The sequence below is a fragment of the Lutra lutra genome, chromosome 4, assembly GCF_902655055.1.
Source record: "Lutra lutra chromosome 4, mLutLut1.2, whole genome shotgun sequence".
In the NCBI taxonomy this organism is placed as follows: Eukaryota; Metazoa; Chordata; class Mammalia; order Carnivora; family Mustelidae; genus Lutra; species Lutra lutra.
The window spans coordinates 185,530,301-185,555,941 of NC_062281.1; the positions used below are offsets into that span (position 1 = coordinate 185,530,301).

The following is a 25,641-nucleotide window of genomic DNA, read 5'->3' on the forward strand; positions in this document are numbered from 1 at the left end:
GTGCTCAGTAAATATTTATGAAAAGTTTCCATCAAAACTAGCTTCTAGTGCATCCTAGGCCTGCATATCCTCAGTACGCAGTTCACTAACCGAGCAAATCTTTATGTAACTCTACCATGTTAACAGTACCTTGCTACGTTCTGGGGACACAGAGGCAAATAAAAATGCAGCCTCCCTCGGCACAAGAGAAATTTTTATTCAAACTGTATTCATCTTTCATTCCAATCACTCAATTAGGGCACGTCCCTTGTTGGCGGATGCGTGAGCAAAGTTAACTATTTTCCGGCGAGTGTCCTCAGGTGACCTGTCTAGACGTGCCCGGGGAAAAACAATCCAACATTCTCCCAAACCCCAAAGAAATCCCTGGCGCGGGACGCGCTGCGCAGAGTGCCCGGGGCGCGTGGCGCAGCGGGGAGACCGCGCAGAACCCGGGCGCGTGGAGTCTGGCCGCGTGGCGCCCGGCGCAAGCTCTGGTGGGCCCGCGGTCCCGCGGGCTCCGGCGCGGGCGGGGGCGGGGCCGGGGCCGGGCCGCCGCGGGGTCCGCCGGCCGGCAGGGGGCGCGCGCTCCCCGGGCCCCCAGCCGCCCGCTCCGTCGCGCGCTCGCTTGCCGCCCGGCAGCACATGTGTTTCTGTTTTGTGTTGTAGCATTTGTTCTGGAAGCTCGTATTTACATTTTAAGTGTATCTGGTGAGTGGGCTGGAGCCCTGGTCTGGGCCGGGGGTGGGGGGGGTAGAAAGCCCTCGGGTTCATCTCTTAGCTGCTCCTCTTCCGTTTTCTCTCCGGTTTCTCATCACTCCAACCAGGTAGGGACTGAAAATCAAAATCGACAATGTTCAGTTTGCGGGATCTGGGAAAGTTTTTTTTTTTTTTTTAACCCCCCCCTTTTTTTTAAAGGAGAAAAGGTAAAAAAAAAAAAAAACAAAACCCAAAAACAACAACCCTAAGGAAGGGGGGTTGGGGATTGAATGAATAAAAAGGGGAAGGAAGGCGGATCCACGTGGTTTAATCGGAGACAGACAGAGATCCCATTGTTCAAAATCAATAAAAAAAAAAAAAAAAAGAGACAGGGCGAAAAGCGCAGAGACGCTAGGGGAAAGTAGCGGCGGAGCGAGGCACTTCGCAGCCGGGATCCGAGGGACCGGCTGGGCCACACGTTCGGGGAGGGGCGGGGAGAGTTGGGCACCATTAAAGTTTTTATTTTTCGTGTCTGTGCGAGCAGGTGTTTGGGGCTGGGGGCCGGCTTCATTCGCCCCCCTTTCGACGGGGGCAGCCCACCCCGAGGGATTAGGCTAATTAGAGCCAGAGGTCGGAACCCCCAGGCTGGCGCGGAATTCGGGGCTCGGGGAGGGGAGGGGGGCGGCAGAGAGAATTGCATTTAATTGAGGGGGCTCGGGGAGGGGGGCGCGGAGACAAAAGCAGCAGGTGGGGCGGCGGGGGAGGGGGGAGCCCTTTCAGAGGGCGATCTTTTAAGTGTCCCGGAGCCTTCTCTAATTAGCAGCTAGGGGATCAGAGGCTCCTTTTCCTTTCCTTTTACTTTTTTGGGGATCAGGCTGCAATAGTGATGCGATGTAGGCAAACCTAACTTGAGGATGGGCCCGGGGGGGGGTCTCCATTTTTTTTATTTCCCTAAGCGGATTTCAGTCGGAGACCTGGGCTCCCGTGCGGGATTCCCCGGAGGAGACGCGCCGAGGCCCGGGAGGGGCGCGATTTCCTCCCGGCTCGCCCCCTCTCCGCCCACCCCGCGGCCGCCACTTTGGGGAGGGCAGGGGAGGAAGTGGAGGCCGGTGGCTCGGCTGCGCTCCCCTCCCCCCGCGCAGTTTATAACCCGTCCATTGTGCGCCGCTGCCCCGTGTCTCCTCCAGCGCGACCATGCCCAGGAAGAAGGCGGCGGCGGCGGCTTGGGAGGAGCCGAGCTCGGGCAACGGCACGGCCCGCGCCGGGCCCAGGAAGCGCGGCGGCCCGGCCGGCAGGAAGCGCGAGCGGCCGGAGCGCTGCAGTAGCAGCAGCGGCGGCGGCAGCAGCGGCGATGAGGATGGCCTGGAGCTCGACGGGGCCCCCGGTGGGGGCAAGCGCGCGGCGCGGCCGGCGGCGACCAAGGCGGGCGGCGCAGCCGTGATCATCACCGAGCCCGAGCACACCAAGGAGCGCGTCGTGAGTGCGGGGCCTGGGGGTCGGTGGGGGGGTGCCGGGGCCGCGGCGCGTCACTGCGCGTCCTGGCCGGGGGCGGCAGGGCCGGCGCAGGCCGCGGGCTGAATCATCGCTGCCGCTGCCGCCGCCGCACAACAAAAGGGCGAGGGCCGGGGGCGGGGGCGGGCCGCGGCCTACCCGACCCCGTCGCCGTCGCCCGCGCGGCCGTTGGCCGTTGGGGCGCGCGCCCCGGGCCCCCCCGCCGGGGGAGGGGCGGCGGGAGCCCGCGCCCGCCCGCCCGCGCGAAGGGGTCATGGCCCCGCCCCCGGCGCCGCGCGAGCCGACTCCCTCCGCCTCCCCTCCCCCTCCCGCCCCGGGAAGGGAGACTTTTGCAAGTTGTCTCGGGCCGGAGGAGGGAACGCGCGCGCGCTCCGGGTGCGGGCCGCGGCGCCCGGTGCCCTCGCTGCCCCCGGGCCCTTTCTCCCTCCCCACGGTCGTTGCACCGCCGGGGCGCCGCCGGGGGAGGGGGCCGCCGGGGCGCTGCGGGGAGCGGCGGTTTGCGCCGGGGCTTTGAGGTTCCCGCCGCCTCGGCTCCGGCGCTCCGGGGGGGCGGGGCCTGGTGGCCGCCGCGCATGCCCCGTGCGGCCCTGCGCCGTCTCGCGCCGCCGGGGAGGCGGGGGCGGCCGGCGCCGGGGCGGGATGCGAGGGCGCATGCTCCGGAGAGCCCCCCCATCCCCCCCCAGGTCGGGAAGCCCCCGGGGCGGCGAGGTGTTGGGGCTTTGTTCGCTGCTCGCGGTGCAAGTGTGCGGGTGCTCCGTGCCGGCTCGGTGTACCCCCCGCCGCATCCCCCACCGGGGAAGAAGCATCTCCCATCCCCTGTGCGGGCTTCAGTTCACTCGTTAGAGTTGGGCCTGCAGAATTTAATTGAGGTCGTGACCAGCTCAACTCCTGGTGCCTGCGGAACCCTGCGTAGAGCCAGACATCTTAGGCTGGGGTCCGCGATCCTTCAAACCCACCGGCTTTGTGTGGGACGTGTGTTGAGAGATTTCAGATGGCCCCAAACGAGTAAGAACGTCCATTTAGGGTGTAGGCATTCGGGAGAGGCCCTTTTCTGTCCTCAAAGGGTGTGTGAGGCTCAGCAGTATCAGAGTGCTTTCCCCCAGAGGTGTTCAGTGTTTAAATGGTTAAAAAGAACGTGTTTCTTCATCTTCTTTATGGATGAGGAAACTGAGGCACGGAGCTTAAGGGCCTGCCTCCACATGACTTTCATATGGGCTCAGATGTCTTCTGATGACGTCGGTAATCCCTGTGCAAAGCGTTCATGTGATGATGCTTCATAATTGCCCTCCTGTTGAAAGGGTCAGTGTGTCAGATGGTGGAGGAGAGCCCGTGTCACTGAAACGGCTTCACCTAGGGTCTGGGAGCAGGACAGTGCCAGGAACTGGCTAGAGTGGAGAAACTGGAGCACAGTAACGGGTATCTTTTCAACAGATGTGATTCTCCGTTCGGGACTCCAGCCGGTTGCCCTGCCAGTCCTTGTGTGTTAGGAGGGAAGTGAGCAGAATGGCCAGTGGGGCTCTACCTCTGCTGTGTCCTCCTGTGCGCGAGTGCCTGTCAGCGGCAGGGCTCTCTCTAATCAGCGTATTGGTGCAGCGAGTTTTCTTTCCCCGAAGTGAGGGAAGAGATCCTTACTTACCCCAGTACTGAGGCTCACCCAGGCATGCAGTCCCAGAGAGAGAGAGAGGGACACCCAGCTCTCCAGCAGCACTGCCCATGGCCGGCTTGTCTGATGGGAAGGCACTTTCTTAGTCTTTCCTAGAGATTTCTCTGCTTCCCAGGAGTAGACAGACCTGGCCTTGCCTTGCAGTTTGCATTTGCCTTGTATCTACGACTCGTGTACTTTGTCCATTTTGTGTACGTGTAGACAAATCTGTATGAACCTTCCTTAAAAAACAAGCAGTAGCATGGTATCCTTTGGACTAGCGAGCACATCCGGGAGCCTGAGCGTCCAGATGCCTTGTGCACAGTGCACAGCGGACGTTTTCAGTTCTTCCTTAGCATCTTTTGAGTTTGGTCCAGAGTCAAGACCAGGCCTGTGCTGCCCCGCTGCTTTCCCACAGGCCTGGGTCCCGGGTGGGTCCCCTGCCTGACCCCAGGTTCCCAGCTTTCAAGGGCAGCATCAGCCCTGCTCCTGCCAAGCAGGCCCGCCCCAGGCGGCCAGCTGTCCCTAGCTTGTTTCTGGAGAGGCTTTGAGGGAGAGTTTTGCAAGCCTCCCCACCGTGGAGGGCCACTTGAAGGAGGTGTATGTGTGACAGTGGCTGCCAGGAGCGGTCTGGACTCTGAGCTGAAGTCGGGGCTTGTTAAAGATGAACCCAGGTAGATATCTTGGGTTGAGGAGCAGGGTTGCCTTGAGTAAATGTGTATTTTTGTAGAACATTCTTAGGATTTTAGTCTCGGGAAATGCTCTCTCCTGGACTTCTGTGTAGTGTTGTCAGATGAGCATTTTGCAATGGTCTGGGGTGGGTGACGTGTGAGCTCTGCCACCCTGGAGGTGACACAGGCTGCCTTGGCAGAGTTCTGGAAAACGGGAGTGTCGCCACCTGTGCGGGTCTTCGTGGTTTCTTCAGTGTTGGTGTGCCGAGGTCGTGTGGGCTCCAGACAAGTCTGTCCCATCTGCAAGGGCCAAACACATAGGACCAGAAAGCGAGCTTGAAGTCTGTTCTAGCTGATGATAGCCTGTTAGGGGATTTGTCGCTGGCATTTCTCTGAGTGGCCTTCCGCTGGTGAGAGTAGCGGTTTTTTAAAAGGGTATACGTTAAAAGGTGGGCTCTCAGCCTCATTAACATGCTCTTTGCACTTGGGCAATAATTCAGAAATCACTTTGAACCAGAAAGCCTGTTTTGTTGATTGAAGAAGCGCTGTGCATTTTTCTGCTGTGCATTTTTCTGCCACGGCCATTCATCTCCGACCAGCTTTTGTGCCCCGGGGTGTCAGGTGGAATGAAATCCCTCCTCCTCTTGGGGAGACTGTAGGCCCTGCTTCATCACCGCAGAGCTTCCAGCCCTCAGCCCCGACAACCATCCTTGCGGGTTCCTCTGAGTGGAGTCAGCAGACATCGGGGTCTTTGCACGTGGCGGGCCAGCTCAGGTCTTTGACCAAGAGGAGCACGGGCTGTGATTTAAGGGTGTTGGGAGTTCTGTTCCTTACTTAATTTTTTTTTTTTCCTAGAAGGTAAAGGTAAGAATCCCATTAGGGAGAAATAAAGTAGGTGACCTATGGCAAACAGCTGTGCGGATCATGGCATGAAGTCTAGGCCGTTAGTTTCATCCAATGGGTGAGGACATAAGGCCCAGGACATGAAAACCTGAGAAAGAGAACAGTCTTTCTTTGGAGGAATCTGACCGCCATGCCCGGATGGACTCCATGCTCGAAGGCTTGCCACAAGCCTTATATCAGGAGGGTTGAGGAGTCTTGGAGAAGTGCGCAGCTGGCTTGGGCGCCAGTACCCACAGGCCCTTGCTGCCTCGGGTCACGGGACACCCACTCCTGCCTGGGGCCATTGCAGAAGCTCTCGAAGTCCAAGGGACCTGCAGGCCTGCGAGCTGCTGCTCTGGCAGGTGCCCCTCCATGTCCTGGTTTCAAGGTCACATCGTGCCCCCAGGGGTCGTCTCCTGCCCTCCCCATGCAGACCTGAGGAGCCATGGAGGGCCAGCTAGGAAGGCCGGCTAGGAGGGCCGGCTAGGGGCCTGGGCAGAGACCCAGGGCCGCTGCTTCCTTGGGGAACTTGACAGAATCCACTGGCTGCTGTTTGTCCTCTGTGGTAGATCTGTAGAATGTTCCAGCCAGGCCCGCCAGCTAAACAAAGAAGGGGAGATAACAGAGGGAAACTAGGCTCCCATTCAAGTAATCCGAGTCGGTGGGTGCCGTGGGGTGGGAACTGCCCTCCGATTAAGGTCTTTCTCTAAATAATTTACGCGTGGTGAGGTCCTTCTCCATTCCTGGCTGTCGGCTTCCCCTTCACGGGCTGTCTGCAGGACTTGCCCTGTACAGGGACTGTCCTCCTCAAGCCATGTAAACATGGACGCGCGTGGCGGGACCTGTTCGTGGGGTGCTGGTGACATTGGGTCTGGGTCATGCCGTGTCCCCCCCCCCCCCCCCCCCCGCCCCCGAGATGTGTTCCTCTTCAGAAGGCACGCACTGTGTTGCCAAGCATCCCGCTGGGGCAGGCACTGCCTAGACGTAGAAAGGCGGGGGCCGGGTGGCTTGCTTTCATTGAGAGCAGTTCTGCAAGCAGAAGGAAACCATTCTTTTCGGTGTCCTGGGGTGGCGAGGTCAAGGCTCACGGCAGAGAGGAGGTGGGTGCGTGGCTCAGAAGCGAATCTCTGCCCGCTGGTCGGCTTTAAAAAGTGTGTTTGGACTTTTCAGAAATGCAGCGCACTGCTGAGAAAGTCATGAGGGCCACCCCAAATGGGACAGTGGCGTGCCCTCCCTTGACTGGCCCGCGGTGTGGGGTCCTAGCACTGCTCTGTGTGGGGAGGCTGAGGGGCTGGACTCCAGGGTCCTGGGGCTGTGAACATGGCCTCTCCCCTGGAGCCTCCCTGTCCCCACTCAGCGCTGCTCCCCCGGCTCCCAGGCCACAGCCAGGACAGCCTGGGCCCGGCTGGGATCTCCCCTGTCACATGGTGCTTTGATGATGTGTTGTCGTTCCCCCCCACCTCCAACCAGAAAGGTGCCAGGCACAGTAGGCCCCATGCGGAGGAAGGACGGTCTCAGGTCGGGTGACGCAGGGCTCCTGAGGCTTGTAGTTCATGTGCGGTGCCCTGCTGACCCCAAGGTCAGCTGCTTTAAGACGCCCTGTGTGCCCCGCCAGGCCTCTTGGAAAAACCCCTATAGGCAGTTCTCAGGGTGGACGGAAACATACATGTGGCTGATTTCTTTTAGTGTTTTGCAAAAGGTACATCCAAGAGAAATCAACAGGTAGAGATCAGCCTGGGCCTCAAAAATGAGCTGCTGCGGGCAGGTTTGGGATTCCACACCCTGATGAGGTGGTGACCACCTCGGGCCTCCAATCCCCCCCCCCCCCGCCCCCGGGACACAGCAGGGGGGTGAGTAATGAATGACGATTTTTCTTTTGTTTCTGGCTGTCGTGCAACAGACTGCCCAGCTGGAAGCAGCATTGCAAGCTAATCTTTTTTTTTTTTTTCTTTTTCTTCTCCCTGTCTTTTCTCTGTAGAAACTTGAAGGGTCTAAGTGCAAAGGCCAGCTTTTGATTTTTGGGGCAACCAACTGGGACTTGATTGGTCGAAAAGAAGTGCCTAAACAGCAAGGTATGAGACCCAGTTTCCAAAACTGTGCGAAGCTATTTGTCGAGTGCTTCCCTGTGTGCTAGGTGTCCTGTGTGGTTCCTGTGAGTCCTCGCCAGGTAGGTGTGCTCTGCATCGGCAGAGTGTTCAGAGAGGCCAAGCAACTTGCCTAAGGCCACACAGCCCCTCCAGGGAGAGGGCAGGACTTGAACCCAGGTCTTGTGCAAGTGTCTCATTTCACTGTTCTGTGTTGTTGTTGTTTTAAGATTTTATTTATGTATTTGAGAGAGAGAGAGTGCATGCAGGAGGGAGGGGGGGAGACTCCGAAGCAGACTCCATGCTGAGCACAGAGCTGGACACGGGTTTCAATCCCATGACTGTGAGATCATGACGTGAGCGGAAACCAAGGGTCCGACACTGAACTGACTGAGCCACCCAGGCGCCCCTGGGTGCTGTTTTAAAAACCCAGTTCCGGGGCGCCTGGGTGGCTCAGTGGGTTAAAAACCCAGTTCCATTTAGGATTAAACAGGAAAAGTATAAACCATCAAAAAGAACATGGATGCCTTCTTCCCATCCTCCTCACATCAGTTACTTTCATGATCACGAAGAGGCTGGTCCCGTGGGATGTCAGAATGTCCAAGATGTTTGTCACATGTCACACGTCCAGCTTGTTAGACGTTACGGAAGAGTCCACGGTCCTTCGCATGCTGCCAGTTTGTTGCAGGAACTGCTCAGACTGAGCAGGTGGCAGTGTGTGGAGTGGAGAGAGCAGAGAAGCCCCAAGAAGTAGCTTTTGGTGCCCAGTTGCTTTTAGAAAACTGGTATCTCTCTTCAGGAGGATATGGGCCAACCAAGAGAAGTGAAGCTGGCCTGTTGCCATGTTTTATGGCTTCTTGATTTCATTTGGAAAGATTCCCAAAGTACTTTCCGACATTGCCCAGCGAACAAATATTTGCATATGGACACTCCCTGGTGCCTCAAGCCGGGCAGAGAACATCATCGATTCCATGAAGGCAGCAGGACTTCCAGAAGCGCCAGGGGTCTGTCTGGAGATGGACCAGGTCTGCGCTGGGGCTGGTGTCCGGGAAGCCCCTCCGGGGGTGTGACAGCTGCCGTCTTCCTGCTAGCCCCGTGTGGGCTCTGCATTGGGTCTCCGAGCTGCTTTTCCAGTGAGTGGCCCGCTCACAGTTACACACTTGGGCCCCGAGCGGGGAAGTAAATGCCAGAGGAAGGCAAGCAGCAGAGTATGGGCCATCTCCTGTGGACAGAGGGTGGGGTGCACTGAGGCCAGGCCGGGCTCCCCACACCCTAGGGAGGTCCAGAAGGAGGGAAACTGCCTTCTGGTTTAAAATCCACTCTCATGCCCTAGTTATAGGCGTTTTGGGTGCATTTCAAGAGTGCCTTTTTGTCTTCTCCCATTCCGACCTTTGCTTCCCTGGTTGGTCTCCCTTCAAGTGAAGTTTTATGTAATTAACAAACATTCTTCCTAAGTACTTTAAAGTATCTTTGGGTCTTCCCTGACCTTGCTGGGAGACTCTAGGGAAGGGGGGTATTTATTGTCCCACTGGTGCAAGCCAAAGAGGAAGAGGAGAGTCCTCCCGCGCTGGCCCTTTCCAGTCTTCTCATACCCTGGCCAGGGAGTCGACCAGCCCCCCAGTGCCCCTGTGGCGAAGCCTCTGGTATTGGCATGATGGCCACGTCATTGACAGCGTGACACAGTGGCTTATGCTCCGTCCCCAGACCGCCAGGCTGCCTGAGGAGCCGCCACTGCTGCTGGGCACTGGATTTGACTTGGATCACTTGAATGGGGGTCCTTGGAGATGGGGACAAATCCTACCCCTCGGGCCTCAGCATCTTGGGCATTGATCTTCCTGGAGCTGCCGTAGGGAAGAGGCTTCTGCAAACCAGGGCATCCAGCCACCTGTGAGACAGGTCCACTCCAAGCTGGGTCCGCCGTGGTATACCTCTTCCCTCCACAGTGTCCCTTTGTGCAGTGCGTTGTTCCCAGAGATGACACATGTCAGTCCTGCCACCGTCCTTTTTCACCTTCGTGATAAACAGACTACAGCAGATCCTGTGAAGGCTGTCATGTTTGGTGTGCTCTTTCCCAGGAAATTGTCGGATAGTCTTCCACCTTTGGGGAGAGCTCAGGTGGGGGGGCCATTGCTGTGTGTCTGGGGTGCCGACTGCACGCAGTGTTCCCTGGCCTGGGGGCCCCCTGTAACTGAAGGAGGACGTGCCTCGCGCCCTCTGCTGGTGGGGCGCGGGAAGGGCAGGACTGGCCTCAAAGAGTCTCACGGACACTTTTCCCCTGGAGTCCGATTAAGCATCCTCTTCATCAGCTCCGACATCCAGATTAACGTGACACGGTTGTTGTGGCAGCCACTAGCATTTCATAATGGTCATTACAGGCCTACACATGCGGCTCGTGTCTGTCCTCAAGAGCCCCAAGTTGAAAATACTACACAAAACACTGGCCATGCCCTGTCCATGAATGGGGAGGAGGGCGAGTTTGGAAGGAGGCGGCTGTGTTTTTCCTGCCCATACACCCTCCATAGTTTTGAGTCCTTCCTTGAGGGCCAGGCATTAGTGAGGCCCTGGGCTTGGTAGGGCCTGGAAGGCTCATGAGTTCAGTAGGCTTGAGTGCTGGGATCAGCCTCATGGTGAGCAGGGAGCCATGAGCTGGAAGAGGGGGATGGGGGCGTGGAGGGCTTCCCAGAGGAGGGGGTGCTTGTCATGAGGTTCAAAGAACAAGCAGGGGACGAGGAGGGGCATTCTGTGGGAGGGAGTGCATGACGAAGTATGGGGCCATGACTTGGCCACTACAGTGGGACCCCTGGGAAAGGAGGAAACTGTGTGGTAGGGGAGGGGTGTCAGCTAGGCCCCCCCGCACGGGACCTGGTAGATGTGCCAGGCAGGGCAGGTGGTTCTGGGGAGGATGGGAACCCTCCGACTCCACTTGGAAAGGAGCTTCTGGCTGTAAGGGCAAGGCCAAGGTGGGGGAAGGGCAGGCTGGGGAAGGTGAGAAGGGGTGTGGGGAAGGAGATACTGAGCCCACCGCCAACTTTCCTGGGTTGGGCTCCTAGCAGGAGGGAGGGGCCCGCCTTTTCCACTGCTTGCACGTGGGTGTGCTCAGCAGCCGGTGCCCGAGGGTCTGCAGTCCCCGCTGGCTGGGGACAGAGACTGCCGGGGCGGGGGATGGTGGAGGCAGTCATTCTGCTGCAGTTGCAGACTTTCTCCTCGGGCAGCCCCGGGCCAAGCTGTTGTAGCACCCGGGGGTCCTGTGTGGTCGGAGAGCGGATGCTTTGTGGCTGGTACCCTTTCTTGGGGTGCTTTCCGCCCCCTGGTCACTGTGGGTGTTTGATTTGCATTCTTCCCTTTGCAGCTGCCTACCGCAATCTCGGTCAGAATTTGTGGGGGCCCCATAGATATGGCTGCCTGTCGGGGGTCCGGGTGCGGACCGTGGTCTCGGGTTCATGCGCTGCCCACAGTCTCCTCATCACCACGGAAGGGAAGCTGTGGAGCTGGGGTAAGTCTGGGGTCGGGTGGGCTCCCTCATGGGGCCGACTTCCTTCTCTGTCTGCCTGGAAGGGCAGCTTTTTTGCAGTGGTATCTCTTTTCCCTAATTTCCAGCTGGTCTCGCCTGTTCCCTGAAAGTGCGTCCCCTTCCTGCACCCTTCTGCCATTTGCTTGTACATAGCTACTGAACTTTTTGAATCCTTTTTGGGGGGGGAAAGATTTTATTTATTAGGGCACAAGTGGGGGAGGGGTGGAGGGCGAGGGAGAACCGGGCTTCCCATTGAGCAGGGACCCCCCCCCCCCACGTCACCCCCCAAAGCGGGGACTCGATCCCAGGATCCCGGGATCATGACCTGAGCTGAAGGCAGACGTTTAACTAACAGCCACCCAGGCGCCTCGAGTCCTCTCTCTCTTTTGATCCTCCTTTTTCCTGAATGTTCTGACGGAATCTGGATCTTTGTGATCCCGAGGCACCTAGAATTGAATTCCTATTTTAGACACGCTTTCCCCAGGGCAGACAGGCCCCCCTTCTTGCTTCGTGGCACAGAGTTGACGTAAGATCTCTGTTCTTGCCACTTTAAATGCCACCGGCCACGTCATGTCATCAGCCGCCGTGTCACTGCGATCCTGTCGCTCTGATTCTGGGGATCTCGCCTGTCTGCAGGTTTGGTTGCTTGGTTCCTGTTTCTTTTTACATTTCTCATCAATTGAGTTTACTTTTTTCTGAGTGGAGTTGGTCTCCTGCTGTTGGACCCCCTGGCCTGGGTCCCTGGGAGGGGGTGTCCTTGGCCTTGGTCACCTCCTGCTCCAGCATCCCCTCCATGGGCCCCCACGCACTGCTGCCCGTTTTTTTTCCTTCCACATCGTTGATGCAGGTCCTGAGTGAGGCTCAGCCTAGCCCCACGCCCTCAGTACCCCCGCCTCTTCCCGCAGCTGGCTAGGTTGGCATTTGTCCCCGCCCTTTGTTTCTGGTCCTTTGGCTAGTTTTTAGCCCATATGACTGCTTTTTTATTTCGGTCTGTTTGAACCGTTTTTTTGCAATTTCATGAGCTGCTGTACCAAAGTCCAAATATATTAACATCTGTTGTCTTCGCTGCACTCTGCTAATTTTGTAATGCTGTTGGGAAAAAAAAAAAACTAACAAGTGTGTCTGGCCCAAATTTAAACTTTATAGTTTCTTGATGACATGCTGACATTGCCACGGTTTTCATTCTCCCCGACTGGCGCGGAGGTGTGTCCTTCCCCCAAAGCACACCCCTCCTGCCTAGTGTTCCAGCGCTGAACACAGCAGTCTGTCAGAGCTCCGAACTTGAAATACCTTCTTTCTGATCTCTTTACTGAATTGCACTTAAACGGTGCTTCTAAAAATGGGCCTTGTGCTGGCCCTGTGGGCAAGGAGTGGTGCAGGGGTCGTGCACTTGGCCCAGTGCCTGAGCAAAGACCTGTGCCCCATGAGTAGATTTGGGGGTGGGGCAGCGAGAGGACACGTCCTGGTGCCATGGTTAGCTGCTTGAAACAGCCCGGGCTGGTGTTTGGAAGCTTCAGTGCTACAGCATGTCACTCTCGAGGGGTCCACACCTGTCAGCCACTCAGGCCTCTTGAGGGCCCAAGAAACCATGCCTTTCCCGGTAAATTTGGACAGCTCCCGGTAGAAGCTGATGTCTGCCTCTCCAGCCATCAGGATGTTTGGTCCTTGTTCTTGTGGCTCTGCCCTCCGTGTTTCTCATGGTGGAAGGTTAGAAGGACATTGTCAGGGAGGGGTGGGAACTGCTTCCTCCCCCTGCCCCCAGGTGCCCTGACTTTTTGGCCCTGTGAAAGCTCCCGGGTAGGTTTGCTTCCTGCTGTGTGGTGGTTCTCTTGGCTGAGGGGACCTGTGTGGGGCCCTTTGAGCTCTTCGGTTTGAGGACTGTAGTAGCCAGTGTTGAAAACCAGGGGGGCGAAGGGGCTCCTCCCCATGCACCCTGCTTGCCCTGTCTGCTGTGGGGCCCAAGGGCCTTGCCAGAAGGTCTGTGTCTCGAGGCTCACGGCCTGTGCGGGTCCTATGGAGGTGGGCTTGGCTCTGCTCTGTGGGCGTTGTTTCCAGGGCAGGTAAAAGGAAAGAAATGACAAGTAGAAATGAACCACGTGGTCCATGGAAGACACCCAGGGCACTGAAGTGACTAAACTGTGTGGGGCAGGTGTCGAAAATGGTTCCTCTCTTAAAGTGCATCTCAGGGGGCACCTGGGTGGCTCAGTGGGTTAAGCCTCTGCCTTCGGCTCAGGTTATGATCTCAGGGTCCTGGGATCAAGTCCCACATCGGGCTCTCTGCTCCGCAGGGAGCCTGCTTCCTCCTCTCTCTCTCTCTGCTCGCCTCTCTGCCCACTTGTGATCTCTCTCTGTCAAGTAAAAAAAAAAAAATCTTTAGAAAAAGTGCATCTCAGGAAGGGAGCGAAGGAATTATTGTCTGGCAGGTGGAGTGAGAGCTGGGAGTTTCCACGTGCTCCCCGGCTCGTGCAGGACCCCCAGGGCCAACCTTCTCTCCCTTGGGGTAGAGCCACGGGAAGTGCTCCCGGCTGGGTTCCAGCTGCTGTCCCAGAAAAGCAGGTCAGAGCAGGTGAAGGAGGTGGCGGCGGCCTGCGGAACCATCTCTGGGGACGATACTGTGTGCTTTGCCCTGTTCACCCGGCGCCTCTCGAGGTGCTCGGGAGGTTGGCTGTGGATAGGGAGTGGGGTGCTCTCCGCTGCCTCCTCAGCTGTTGCTTGTGGAGGGCGCCTTCAGGGGGACCCAGGGGTGTCTGCCTTTCCCAGGACACTGCTCTCCGGCCCGGCCACCTTCTCTCCTTCCTACTGTATCTTGCTCTTAATCTGCAGGTCGCAACGAGAAGGGGCAGCTGGGACACGGTGACACCAAGAGGGTAGAAGCCCCCAGACTCATTGAGGGTCTGAGCCATGAAGTGATCGTGTCTGCGGCATGTGGACGGAACCACACCTTGGCATTGACGGGTGAGGAACGGCTGGTTTCTTCCCGCATCCGGGCAGGCGGCCACGCAGTCCACCCTGGGCACGGGGATGGAGTCACCTCTAGCTGTCGGTCAGGATGGGAACGGCGCCTGGAGAGCCCCGGAGGGTGCTTCTCAGAGCCGCTGATGGCCTCTCCCACCTATTGGCATCAGACGGTGGGCCCAGAGGCCAGGGCTTTGAGGGCCTTTTGCTCCGAGCTGCCCGCCCCACGTCCGCCGCCTGGTCTCGCTCGCACTCTTTCTGCCAAAGGAGCTATTTGTGATAGTTCGGGAGCCTTTGATCCCAAATCAGGTTTCGAATCCTCAATGTTCTTTTCCCTTTTGTGATACTGTTCTTTCCTTCCAGAGACGGGCTCCGTGCTTGCGTTTGGAGAGAACAAGATGGGGCAGCTCGGCCTCGGCAACCAGACAGATGCTGTCCCGAGCCCTGCACAGGTGCTGCTCCCTCTCCTGGCGCCTGGCCTCTGTTTCTCTTTGCTTTTGTGCTTGACTGTCCAAGCTGAGGACAAGCACCGCTCCCTGTAGTTCAGTCGATGCCTTGCGGAGACGGTCTAGATTCTCGGAGTGGAATTCACATGTTGTAGTCTTTAAAGCGCACCTTCTAGGTGCCCGTGGTCAGAAAGCCTCCTAAAAACTGCTCTCTCTCCTTGAACGAATTAGTTCCAGAAGTCTTTTTTTAAGCCTGTTCTGTTCCACTGAAAGTGAGAATTGTTGGATGCATGCGATTCGTCTTTCTCTGTAAATACTCTCTGAGTTCTGACCTTGTGTGGGGCTACCTGCCAGGGGCTTACAGCACCCAGCCAGGAGTTGGGCAGTCTTTTATTCCCGAGGAACATGTGCTCCCGTCAGAGAGGTGGGGATCCCACCTGACAGTGACTGCTCATGTCAGGCAAGACCACATGTGCTAGTGAGTGACAAGTGGCTGGAGGGTGACGGCGGGGGGTCCCATTGCCTGGTCTGAGAAAGAGACGGTGGGCAAGGCTACCTGTGCTTTGAAGGATTTTGGAAATATCCCCGTTGTAGCTGTCATTTGCACTAAGGAGGAAGTGACGGTTTCTAGAGGAAGGTGGGAACTACGGACTGGGCCCAGGGCTCAGGGCTTGTTGGGTGTGATAAGAGCACTGCTTCCACATCCTGTCTGACACGTGTCTCCAGAGCCCTTGCCGAGTTCCGGGGGGGGGGGCCTTGGCTGGCTTACTTCCTAGCTTTGAACGGTTTTATCTCTTGTCCACACCTTCTGTGAGGGCTAGTTGGGCTAGTGTTTCTAGAGGGCAAGGAGAATGGGAGAAAGCTGCCCTCTTCCAGGTTGAGGCTGAACTGTTTGCTAGTGACTGGGTAAGCTTTGGGGGTTATGTGTGGGCTAGTCTCTGCCCCCCCCGCCCCCCAACTTTGGGCTGCTCAGCCGAGGTCCATGCTACCTGGGCGCAGTGTCGGGCATTTTTGGGAACGCAGGGCTGGGCCCACCATGTGCCCTAGCTTGGGATTCGACTCTGCCGGGAAGGTGGGCGTCCCAGGAGTGTTTCTTTATGGACACTCCGGGTTTTAGCCTTCAGAATTCCTGGGTCCCTTCAGTTTCCTTGGCAATCTAATTGTTTCACACCGACCTGCAGAGAGGGGGAGGCTTTTTTTCTGCCTTTTAAAACAAAGTCTGAGAGTCTGCTGTCTTGTCTTTTCAGATCATGTACAACGGTCAACCAATTACCAAAATGGCCTGTGGGGCAGAATTCAGTATGATAATGGACTGCAAAGGGAACCTCTATTCCTTTGGGTGCCCTGAATATGGTCAGCTGGGTATGGAAACGTTTTTTAAAAGCTCTGTAATCTAACTGCCTATCTGGAACCAGAAGTCAGTGTGGGCCTGCACACACATGTTGGAAATGTGGGTAATTGATCGCAGATAATAGCCTTGATCTGTTAAGTGGGTCTCCTGTTTACTGGGAGAGCCCGTCCTAAGTCACAGGGTGGTGGAGCATCTACAACGGGTTGGCCTAATGATCAAGTCGGGCCAGGATTCTGACAAAGGATTCTTTTTTCTGGGAGGGGGAGTTCATTTATATGTAAAAGGATCTCAGAGTTTTTAAGAAAGAAAAATCAAACCACCGTCATTCGGTTTCACGTTTAAGAGTTCGCCTTTATTGGAAGCGAGAATGTTACCCCGGGGCTGGGTGACTACCCCCCACCCACCTGAGTCCCCTTCCCCGTTTCCGTCCCTGAACAGAGCATACGCCTTCAGAAAAACATGTCTGTCTCATTGAGTAGAAAGGGAAAGCTCAGAAAGCAGTTCCTAGTAAGTGGAAAACGTCTCTCGATCCTGATTTTACAAGGTCTCCATTTTCTTTCCCATCTGACACCAAAGTGTGTTTTTTTGTTGTCCCGTCCCGTCCCCCCCCCCCCCCCCCACCCCCCCCCCCCCCCCCGCGTCTTCTCACAGCCCAGCCCCTGGCGAGTAGGAGGTGAGGAGTGGGCGCCCTCTGCTGGCGCCTCAGCTGCATGCCACTCCGGATCCCCACGGCCCCCGTATCTGGGTTGCCGGGTCCCCACGTCATTAAGAGCAGGCAGATGGAAGACGGTATAAATAGAACAAGGAGCATCGTGCTGGCCTTAGACTTCAGGGAACAGTGACTTTGTGAAACTAAATATACCTCGAGTCAGGAGTGAATAAGAACGAACAGCCCCTTACGCACATGCAGTGTTGGTTGCCAGGGAGCTGCCAGAGACTGTTGGAGAAACCGTTTCCATGGCCACAGGCCCTGGTGCCATCCCCAAGCCCGGGCAGAACACCGGAAGCGTGTTTCCGGTCTCTTTCTGGAAGTGCGTGTGGCTCCCCTGTGGCCTCTGGCTGCCCCGGATTTGCAGACCGGCAGGTGGATTTTCCTAGGGGGAAAACTCCGTGACCTTGGCAGTGATGACCGTGGCTGGTCCTGGAGCAGGGACCGTGTTCCACGCACTCCCAAGTGCTGAATCCAGACTTTGGGGTGCCCGGTCTGTGCTTTCTTAACGATAGTTTGAGATACGGGCTTTACGTGTGTCTGTGGAATCAGCCCTACTTGTCAGCTTTCTTCGAAACCCACTTCGAATCTCATTGTCCAAATCCAGAGAGGTTCCTTTCCTTTTAGAATTAGAACATACAAATGTAACCTTGTAGAAGTGTGTCCCCAGCACACGTGCCTGTGTCCATGCCCCCCCCCCCCCGCCATGACGCATTTTACTGGGTCAGGCAAGGCAGAGATGGGCGTGTGCCATTAACTGTATCTTAACCGCCGTAATGGTATATTGAGGTTATCAGGAAGTCCTAAAAACTCAAGTCTAGGGATTGTGTGTTGAACTTTTTCTGTTCGTTCTTGGAGCAAGCAGGGCCCGAGTGAGACCACACTTGGTAGGCCGTTCCTTTGAATCTGTGGTCTCTGGCTTCTGTGATCAGGGCTAGCGGGTAGACGTGTGGTTGGTTACAGACTGGTGCAGGCGCTACAGGCGCGCTTGATGACGTCTTACAAAGCAGCATCCTTTTTGGGGGAGAGTTTCCTTGGGTGTTTGCTGTTCTGTCCCGTTCATTTCTTAAAAATCATTTGCTTCAGCGCCCACAGTCGATTTCGTGGTACTGATTGGGTTGTGCCCCCGGTGGAAGGCCTCATGTTGGTTGACAAATGTCCCGTGAGGCCCTGATGGGCCAGGCCGGGGCCTGTGCTCTCGGCCGCTGCTAACTTCTGGCTCTGTCGCCCCAGGACACAACTCGGACGGAAAGTTCATCGCCAGGGCGCAGCGGATAGAGTATGACTGCGAGCTGGTACCCCGGCGAGTGGCCATCTTCATCGAGAAGACGAAAGACGGGCAGATTTTGCCAGTCCCCAATGTGGTTGTACGGGATGTGGCCTGCGGCGCTAACCACACGGTAAGGCTTGAGGGTTTCTGGCTTTTCCTCTGCTTCCCGACTGTCACCTCTGCGGAGAAGGATGTGTGTATGTTCCAGCGTCCCAACACTCCGCTCTAGCCGGGAACTGATCCCAGAGGCCCTCGACGGCCTGTCCTCCCACGGCTTCGTGCCGCTCGCTTAGCCACAGGGTGTAGTACTTCTGTTCATAATTTTTCTAACAGTTTCTGGAGATGCAGCTGAGGGACAGACGTTTGGGGTCAGAATCCTACTGCAAGTGTCTCTCTGGGATGGCTTTTGTCTACCAGAGCACCACAGGACCTCTTTCTAGGTCTGTAGTCGAGGGTATTGAATGGTTTTTAGCTGTGAGGGCTGTTCCCTTAAAGATCACTTTGGATAGATGGCCGTACTGTTTTCTGTGTGCGTACTGTCTAGTTTTGTTTTGTTTTGTCTTTATAAGATTTTATTTATTTGACAGAGACAGTGAGAGAGAGAACACAGGCAGGGGGAGTAGATGAGGGAGAAGCAGGCTTCCCGCTGAGTAGGGAACCCGGTGCGGGGCTTGATCCTAGAACCCTGGGATCATGACCCAAGCCGAAGGCAGACGCTCAATGACTGAGCCACCCAGGCGCCCCTGATTTTGTTTTTATAAGATTTTATTTTGAAGTTGTCTCCACAGCCAACCTGGGGCTTGAACTCGCCACCCCGAGATCAAGAGTCACATGCTCCACAGACTGACCCAGCTGGTCGCCCCCGTATTTGTGTCTGTTTATCTTTGTTGCCTTTTTGCAGTTATTCTGCCTGAGCGTGCCTGTGAGTCCCGAGACTACACTGGTCTGCTGGTGTGCAGCTGACTGGCGTGTAAACCTCAGGCATGGCTTCATCCCTGGAATCCTCCCTGTCTAGTGCTCAGTGGTGTGGGCTAGGAGATGTTGGTCCTCTGGAGTCTGAAATCTGTGGTTCTCTTCTGTCCGATGCGGTCTGGGGAAGCAAAGGTCGATCTCGTACGGGCCTTCTCACATCACGTGGTTGTACTAGGTTATACGTTCACACCGTTCAAATGCTGGACAGTGAAGAGGCTGTGATGGACAAGTTTTTTTGTTTTGTTTTGTTCTATTTAAACAGGGCTCCACACCCAGCGTGGGGCTTGAGCTTAGAATCCTGAGATCCAGACCTGAGCTGAGACCAAGAGTCTGATGCTTATCTGAGCCACACGGGTGCCCCAAAGATCAGTTTGAAATTGTTTTTGGTCCTTGTGACCAGACGGAGGTCCCCTGTGCACGGGTGAGATGGGGGGTGTCTGTGGAGAAGGCCCTAGCAGGCCTTCTGTCCGTTCCTCCTGCGGCGCTGTCTGCGCTGTGATGGGGGGACCAGAGCACTGACCTGCCCGCTGGGGCCTCAGGCTCTTGCTTCTGATGGGGAACCAGGGGGACTTGTGACTTCAGGGAGTACTCGAGGACAGAAAGTAGGGCCCGCGGCGGAGGGAAAGAGGAAGTGCCCTTGCGTCCCCTGCCTTGGGGGAGGCTCAGCTTAGCTGCAGCATTTCTGCCTTTTACATTGTGCTCTGCTGTCCTCTGCCGCAGCGCGATGGCGCCTCTTGTCCCCTCCTGTGGGGTCCCGCCCCACACTGTGTGTTCTCTCTGCCCGCAGCTGGTCCTGGACTCTCAGAAGCGTGTCTTCTCCTGGGGCTTTGGTGGCTACGGCCGCCTGGGCCACGCCGAGCAGAAGGACGAGATGGTCCCTCGCCTGGTGAAGCTGTTTGACTTCCCCGGGCGTGGGGCGTCCCAGATCTACGCTGGCTACACCTGCTCCTTCGCCGTCAGTGAAGTGGGTTAGTGACTTCCCCATTGGAGCCTCAGGCGGGGGTGGGGTGGGGTGGTGAGCCTCCCCAGCAGACGAGTACTCCGTTGTTGGGGAGCCACGGAGTCCTTCCACGTTCCCAGACCGAAACCCCGGCGTTCTGTCGGACATAATGTTCCTCTGCTGTCCCCAGCGTGCGGCATCTTGCCTTTCTTGTTGAGGAGAATTTGGATCTTGGCACGTGTGGTCACAGTGGGAATGTGTCTGTCTTTCCCCCAGGTGGGCTGTTCTTCTGGGGGGCCACCAACACGTCCCGCGAGTCTACCATGTACCCAAAGGCCGTGCAGGACCTCTGTGGCTGGCGAATCCGGAGCCTGGCTTGTGGGTATGTGGCCAAGGCTGCTGGGGAGTGGGACATGTGTCCCCTTCCTGGGCCAGGTGGACACCCCAGGGAGGGTGCCTCTTCCCTTGAGAGGCTCTTCGGTCCCCCCCCCCCCCCCCCCCCCCCCCCGCTCCCTCCTTCAGGGCATCAGACGCAGCAGAATTCAGGAGGGGAGGTACTGTTCGGGGCAAGAGGGGTTGGTAGGTCCTGGGACGGATGGCGGCTTGTCTTCCTGCCTTCTCAGAAAGAAGGGCGTCTTGACAGTTTCCGTTCTCCAGAGGCTTGGTGGGCTCTGCTCATCTAGCAGGTTAAAATGATTTAAGCTCCACACGATTTTTAGGATTTTAGTGACTCTGATTCACTGGGAAGGAGAGATTGTCCTGAAGCCGGTGCTTTTCAGTTTATTTTAAGGACACCTGTTGAGTTTTTTAGCACGTCTTGGTGAGGAGTTTGTTAATGTTAATCAGCTGTCAGCTTGTGGTGGGGGTGGGGGGGTGGAGCGGGACGGTGTTGTTGGGGGAGGGGAGCTGTGGCTTTAATCTCCCAAACGTCCAGCCCCGAACATGTTATTTTTTTGTTGCATTCCACCCTCTTTGTAATGAGCTTTCCGTCCTGACTCGATGACCTCTTTTCTTGGTGGGAAGGTCTGGGGTTCGGGGGCCTGCACGGGACACCAGTGAGGGGTTCAGAGAAGCCCGTTGGCCAGGCATGTGTTGTGGCAAGTGCGTGCCGGGCAGGGTTCAGAATGGGATGGACTTGATCTTGGTGCTGCAAGTCCTAGCCTGTGGGAGGTGTCGGCGGGGTCCGGGGTTGTGGCTGCGCTGGTGACCCCCCCCACCTCTGCTTGTAGGAAGAGCAGCATCATCGTGGCCGCCGACGAGAGCACCATCAGCTGGGGCCCGTCGCCCACCTTTGGGGAGCTGGTAAGCGGGGGGCCTGTGTGGCCAGGGTGGGACGCAGTCCGCGCTCTCTGCGGCTGCCTCCTGAAAACGGGCAGGAGGAGAATGTGTCTGCTGGAAGGCGAGACGCTCCTTAGTCTTCGGGTCTCGTTGGCTTTCAGGGGTCTGTGCCTGTGCGTTCACAGGGACAGGGAGGTTGAAGATCCCTGTCCCCCGGGGTCTTGTCAGCACAGCTGAGGTGTGCAGGGGCGCGGAAGGGGGCGCTTTCCCGGCTCCCCTCCAGGAGGGGTCGTGTCCGCCGGGGCGGTGGGCACCGAGTAGTAGCATCTGCTGCTGCCCAGAGTGGAGCGCCACGGGGCCAGCCTCTTGGGTCACTTGGGGACACGGTGCCCTCACTCTTCCTAAATGCGTGAAAGTCTACGTTGCCTGCTTTTCATCTCCATTGCCTGACTGATGAGCACCCATGGCCCTCAATTTCTCACCCATACTTGGCCTTCCCCAACCAACTGTCTGATTCTTCAGTTCTGGTGCCTGATGAGTCTTTAACTTTCAATTTCTTCGTCGGGAACAGCTTGGCTGCGGAGCCCGGCTGGCGCTCTGCCCGTTCTAGCTGCGATGATCCTCAGCCTCTTTGTTATTTCCTGTGGGGAAGGCGGTCTGTTTCCCTTCCCGCCTCGCTCGTGGGTGGGAGCTGAGGGGTGATGGAGAGGAGGGAAGGGAGGGCGTCTTGGTCCCTTGAGCCATCTCCGGGACTTGGTGGCCTTGTCCTCGGTGTTCTGTGCCGACTTTGGGGGTCCACGGGGGCCCCTGGGCAGCAGACCTTCCAGCCCCCCGAGGTGGCCCTGGCTGCAGCCTTGAAATCAGGAGACAGAACCTGGCCCGGTTTTTATGGCTCCTTCTCATAGAGAGGAAGGTGTTGCTAGGGCCTGTCAGAGAGAGATTCCGAATACCAATTTAGAAACCAGAGGGGAGCGAGAGGGACTTCGGGGCAGCGGCCCAGGGGCAAGGAGGAGATGGCAGGGCGTCTGGGAGGAAGCACTCCCTGCACGGGAAGGGGTGAGGAAGCATCTGGTGGCAGATGGAGCTGGGAAGGGTGGGGTCTGCCAGCTGGAAAAGCCCCCATCCCCACCCTGTCTGCGCCACGCTCTGGGAGCAGTCTTCCAGCAGAGCCTGCTGGCTCTGGTGTCCTGGAGTCTGGGGGTGGGGCCCGGAGGGGGGCTCTTGGGAGTCTGGCCTGCCAGTGAGTGTGGGGACCGCCAGGGTTCTTCGTGATGATGGTGTCTCCCCAGACTCCCCTGCCAGAAGGTGCTTGTTACCATACAGACCCCCACAGGTGACAGCTCAGCATCAGGCCCTTCTTGGGTTGAGGATCAGTCCCTGGTGGTAGGTAGCGCTTGTGTGGGCCGGTGTCGCTCGCCAGGCCAGCTGTCATGTCAGGCATGGCAGGCCTCTGTCACCAGGCCAGCCCTCATTGGCTCAGGCTCCCGGACAGCGGGGTTGCCACACGTCGCTGTGGTTCCCTTTCCTGGGCTGTACGGCAGTGACCCCAGTTCTGCATCTCTGTTCGCTTTGCCAGGGCTACGGGGACCACAAGCCCAAGTCCTCCACCGCGGCTCAGGAGGTGAAGACGCTGGACGGCATTTTCACCGAGCAGGTGAGCGGGAGCCTCCAGGCCGGCGAGAAGTGGAGGGCACTGGCAGCCGGGCGAAGTGAGGCCAGGCCACATGAGGCCTCCTTGGGCTGCTCCTGGGCTTGTGCGCCTATTCGAGGCTGGTCTCGTCTCCCTGAGCAGCTTCTCGGCTGCCTCGTGCTAGAGGATTTGGTGTGTAACGGGCATCCATAGGACGTGGCACAGGGGCAGTCCGGCCAGGCTCAGTAGGCGTTCTCACCCCAGTCACACCGGCCACAGTCCAGCCACGGTGGATTTGTTCTGGGGACAAGGGTACCGCTCACATCTGCTTTGTACCTTCAGCTGAGTCTACACACTATTTGGCCATGGGGCACGTGGTGGCAGGGGGTGGGTTCCTTTCTTGTCCACCAGGCCACCCTGCCCGCCCTTGTCTGTCATCCCACAGGCAGGGCGTGTGACCTCCACACAGGGTGGGATTGTGGTCCAGGGAGACAGAGGGAACAGGAGGCAGGACCTGGGTGTGTGCTGATGGCATCAAAGCCCTTCTTGGTGGTAGCCTGGAACGGGGCGTTGGTCACGGGTCAGCTCATGTGGACGTTGGTGTTGTGGAGCCAGGGACATGGAGGTGGTCCCGGCCCAGGCTGCCAGGCCAGCTGAGCGGTGTCCCGTTGTCTGCTCAGCTCTCCACGACGGGCCCGCGCATATCCAACTCCGATTTGTTCCCGCAGGTGGCCATGGGCTACGCACACTCCCTGGTGATCGCTCGAGATGAAAGCGAGACCGAGAAAGAGAAGATCAGAAAACTGCCTGAGTACAACCCCCGGACCCTCTGATTCTCCCGGAGCCCTGCAGCCCCACACCTCCCGCGGCAGCTGTCAGTTCCACGTGCACTGGGACCGGACGTCCAACGAGGAATTGAAAGAAAGCAAGAGTTGACCGAAGGTGCATTTTTGTTAGACTCCCTGAGGTTCCGTTTTATAAGTGATTTCAACGTCAACTACCTTTTCTGTATGCTTTCCAAAGTGTTTTTTTTCTTCTAATGTTTAATTAAAATATTTGCTCATAGTTGACTTACCATTCCTACAAAAGAGGCAGAAACTCTGAGCAACCTAGGTTTTTTTTTTTTTTTTCTCCAAGTGGTTTTTCTTTTTCTTCCTGCTCCTAAACACATTTCTCAGAACACCCCTTTCCAGTCGTAACTAGCATGTGATCCGAGCGGGTGCTCCCTGGGAGAGGAGTACCCGTTGATGCAGAAAGGTCGGTCCCTTCTGGGAGCCAGCAGCGGCTGGACAGAGACAGTGCTGGTGGTGGATCTCCATCCAAAAATCACGCCCGCCTGCTTCGGAAGCATCTGGGTCACTTTCTTTCCCGCTTTTTCCTGTAGACCAGCCGAGGCCGTTTCTCTCCTTGGCTGCTTGTAAGCCCCAGCACCTTTTGGCTGCAACATTATTAGAAATCTGCCATTTCCCCCCTGGTGGGGGCTCTGGGGTCTGTGTTTAGCCATTTTTTATATACTTTAGCTATAAAAGTCCAAATGAGAATCGGGTGATTGTGGACCCAGTGGGACTTGGGTGGGCAGACGAAGGGACAGCATGTCTAGTTCACGGGCGGCTCTGAGGTTTTTCGGGATGAGCTGGAGCCGTCTGGCCAGTACTCGCCATTAGAGATTGATCAGCCAGCAGTTAAAAAAAAAAAAAAAAAGTGCATTCTGGAGTCCTTGCAAGGAAGGATCATCCCTTTCCGTACCAGCCTTGATCACCTCTGTGCTTCTGTCTCTATCCTCCGCCGGATCCTGCTGGAACGGGCCCAGTCTCTGAGACGCGGGGTCCTGTTCTGCTAACCCAGCTCTCTGGTCGCCTTGCTTGGCTGTGGTACCAAATAGTTGGGATTCCTGAAAAGTCCCCCTTCCCCGCGTGTCAGCGCGGATCTGTGACTGCCACCCCGCTTCCTGCCACACGCCCTCTGCCTGAGCTCGTCACCGGCGGTGCGCTGCTCTGCGTGAGTTACGAGGTGCCTTTCCCGGACCCCTCCGCTCACTTGGACCCAGGAGAGGCGACAGCTCTGGCTGGGGCTCTTGGTTTCGAGAGGGTCAGGACGGGTTTGGGTGCTTTAAAATAGATTTTTTTAGTTCCGTGGTGCTTCTGGGGGAGAGGGTGTTCGGACTTGGTGGGACACGTGGGGGGATGGGAGAGTTGAATATGGGTCTTTTTATTCTTTGCTTTGCTTTGTTGTTACCACTTGTCATTGTCTCGATGTTAAAATGCCAAAAATGATCGAGTTGTCGTTGCTTTCTTCCCTGCCCATCCCCCATGGCGCCTCACAGCGTCTGCCTTTCCAGGGCGTTTGACAGGACAGGATCTGCCCCGCCAGTCCCAAGGCCCTTGCGCGAGGAGAGCGGGCCTGCGTCTTCCTAAGGTTTAGTCTGACTTCATGCTCATCTTTGCTGTCCTGTGTCAGTCCGTAGTCCAGGGGGAGAAGCTTCTGCTAAACCTAATTTGTCCAAATCACCCTTAGAGCCACCATCTCGGGCTCTCACTTCTGTGCGGGGCACCCACCCTTTTTCCTGGACATGAGTCTCTCTCCTGGAACAGGGCTTCGGCACATGTGCCCCTTGGACCCGCACAGCAGCCCCAGGGTCCCCTCTGCGGGAGCTGCCCTGGGGCAGGCAGGGCTCCGATCTTCCGGGGGACCAGTCTGAAACCCGCCACCAGCCTATTTGAGGGCTCCTTGCCAGGGACCAGAGCAGCATAGGCTCGGAACTTCCAGGTGAAGACGGCCCTGTTCTCCACCACAATCACTCCTTTTGGCTTAGAATTTTAAGATGAACTTCCTAAGGGGGGGGGGAATCCTTCTTGACAAGGAATTAGGGGGTTGTCCTGCACTCCAAAAGAAAGAGTGGCCTTGCGCTGACCCCCTTGGGCCTCTGACCCGCCTTCCAGCTCTGGAGGGCATCTCTGGAAGAGGGGGTTCAGGGCTAAGGGGAGAGAACACCTGAAGAGGTTGTGATTTGGTCGAAGGTGCCTGGTTTAGTGCTGTATTTGTCTTATTTTTTTTTTTATATATATATTTCTTGGAGTAAACATTTTAAATAAATGACATCATTGTTTACTCTG

At 57.1% G+C, this 25,641-nt stretch overlaps 1 protein-coding gene across 2 annotated transcripts; it reads left to right on the top strand.

Moving 5' to 3' along the window:
* The first annotated feature begins 569 nt into the window (after nucleotides 1-569).
* RCC2 (regulator of chromosome condensation 2) lies at nucleotides 570-25,641 on the top strand. 2 transcript variants are annotated; one of them, XM_047725776.1, is made up of 13 exons: nucleotides 570-687; nucleotides 1,863-2,151; nucleotides 7,361-7,454; nucleotides 10,816-10,959; nucleotides 13,801-13,932; nucleotides 14,296-14,384; nucleotides 15,626-15,740; nucleotides 17,672-17,838; nucleotides 19,468-19,648; nucleotides 19,897-20,002; nucleotides 20,850-20,922; nucleotides 22,475-22,552; nucleotides 23,257-25,641. In XM_047725776.1, the coding sequence occupies exons 2-13, from the start codon at nucleotides 1,870-1,872 to the stop codon at nucleotides 23,359-23,361; spliced, it is 1,566 nt and encodes a 521-aa protein (XP_047581732.1). In that variant the 5' UTR covers nucleotides 570-687; nucleotides 1,863-1,869; the 3' UTR covers nucleotides 23,362-25,641. The 2 variants fall into 2 exon arrangements, with proteins under 2 accessions (XP_047581732.1, XP_047581733.1); XM_047725777.1 differs by having other exon boundaries at nucleotides 666-803.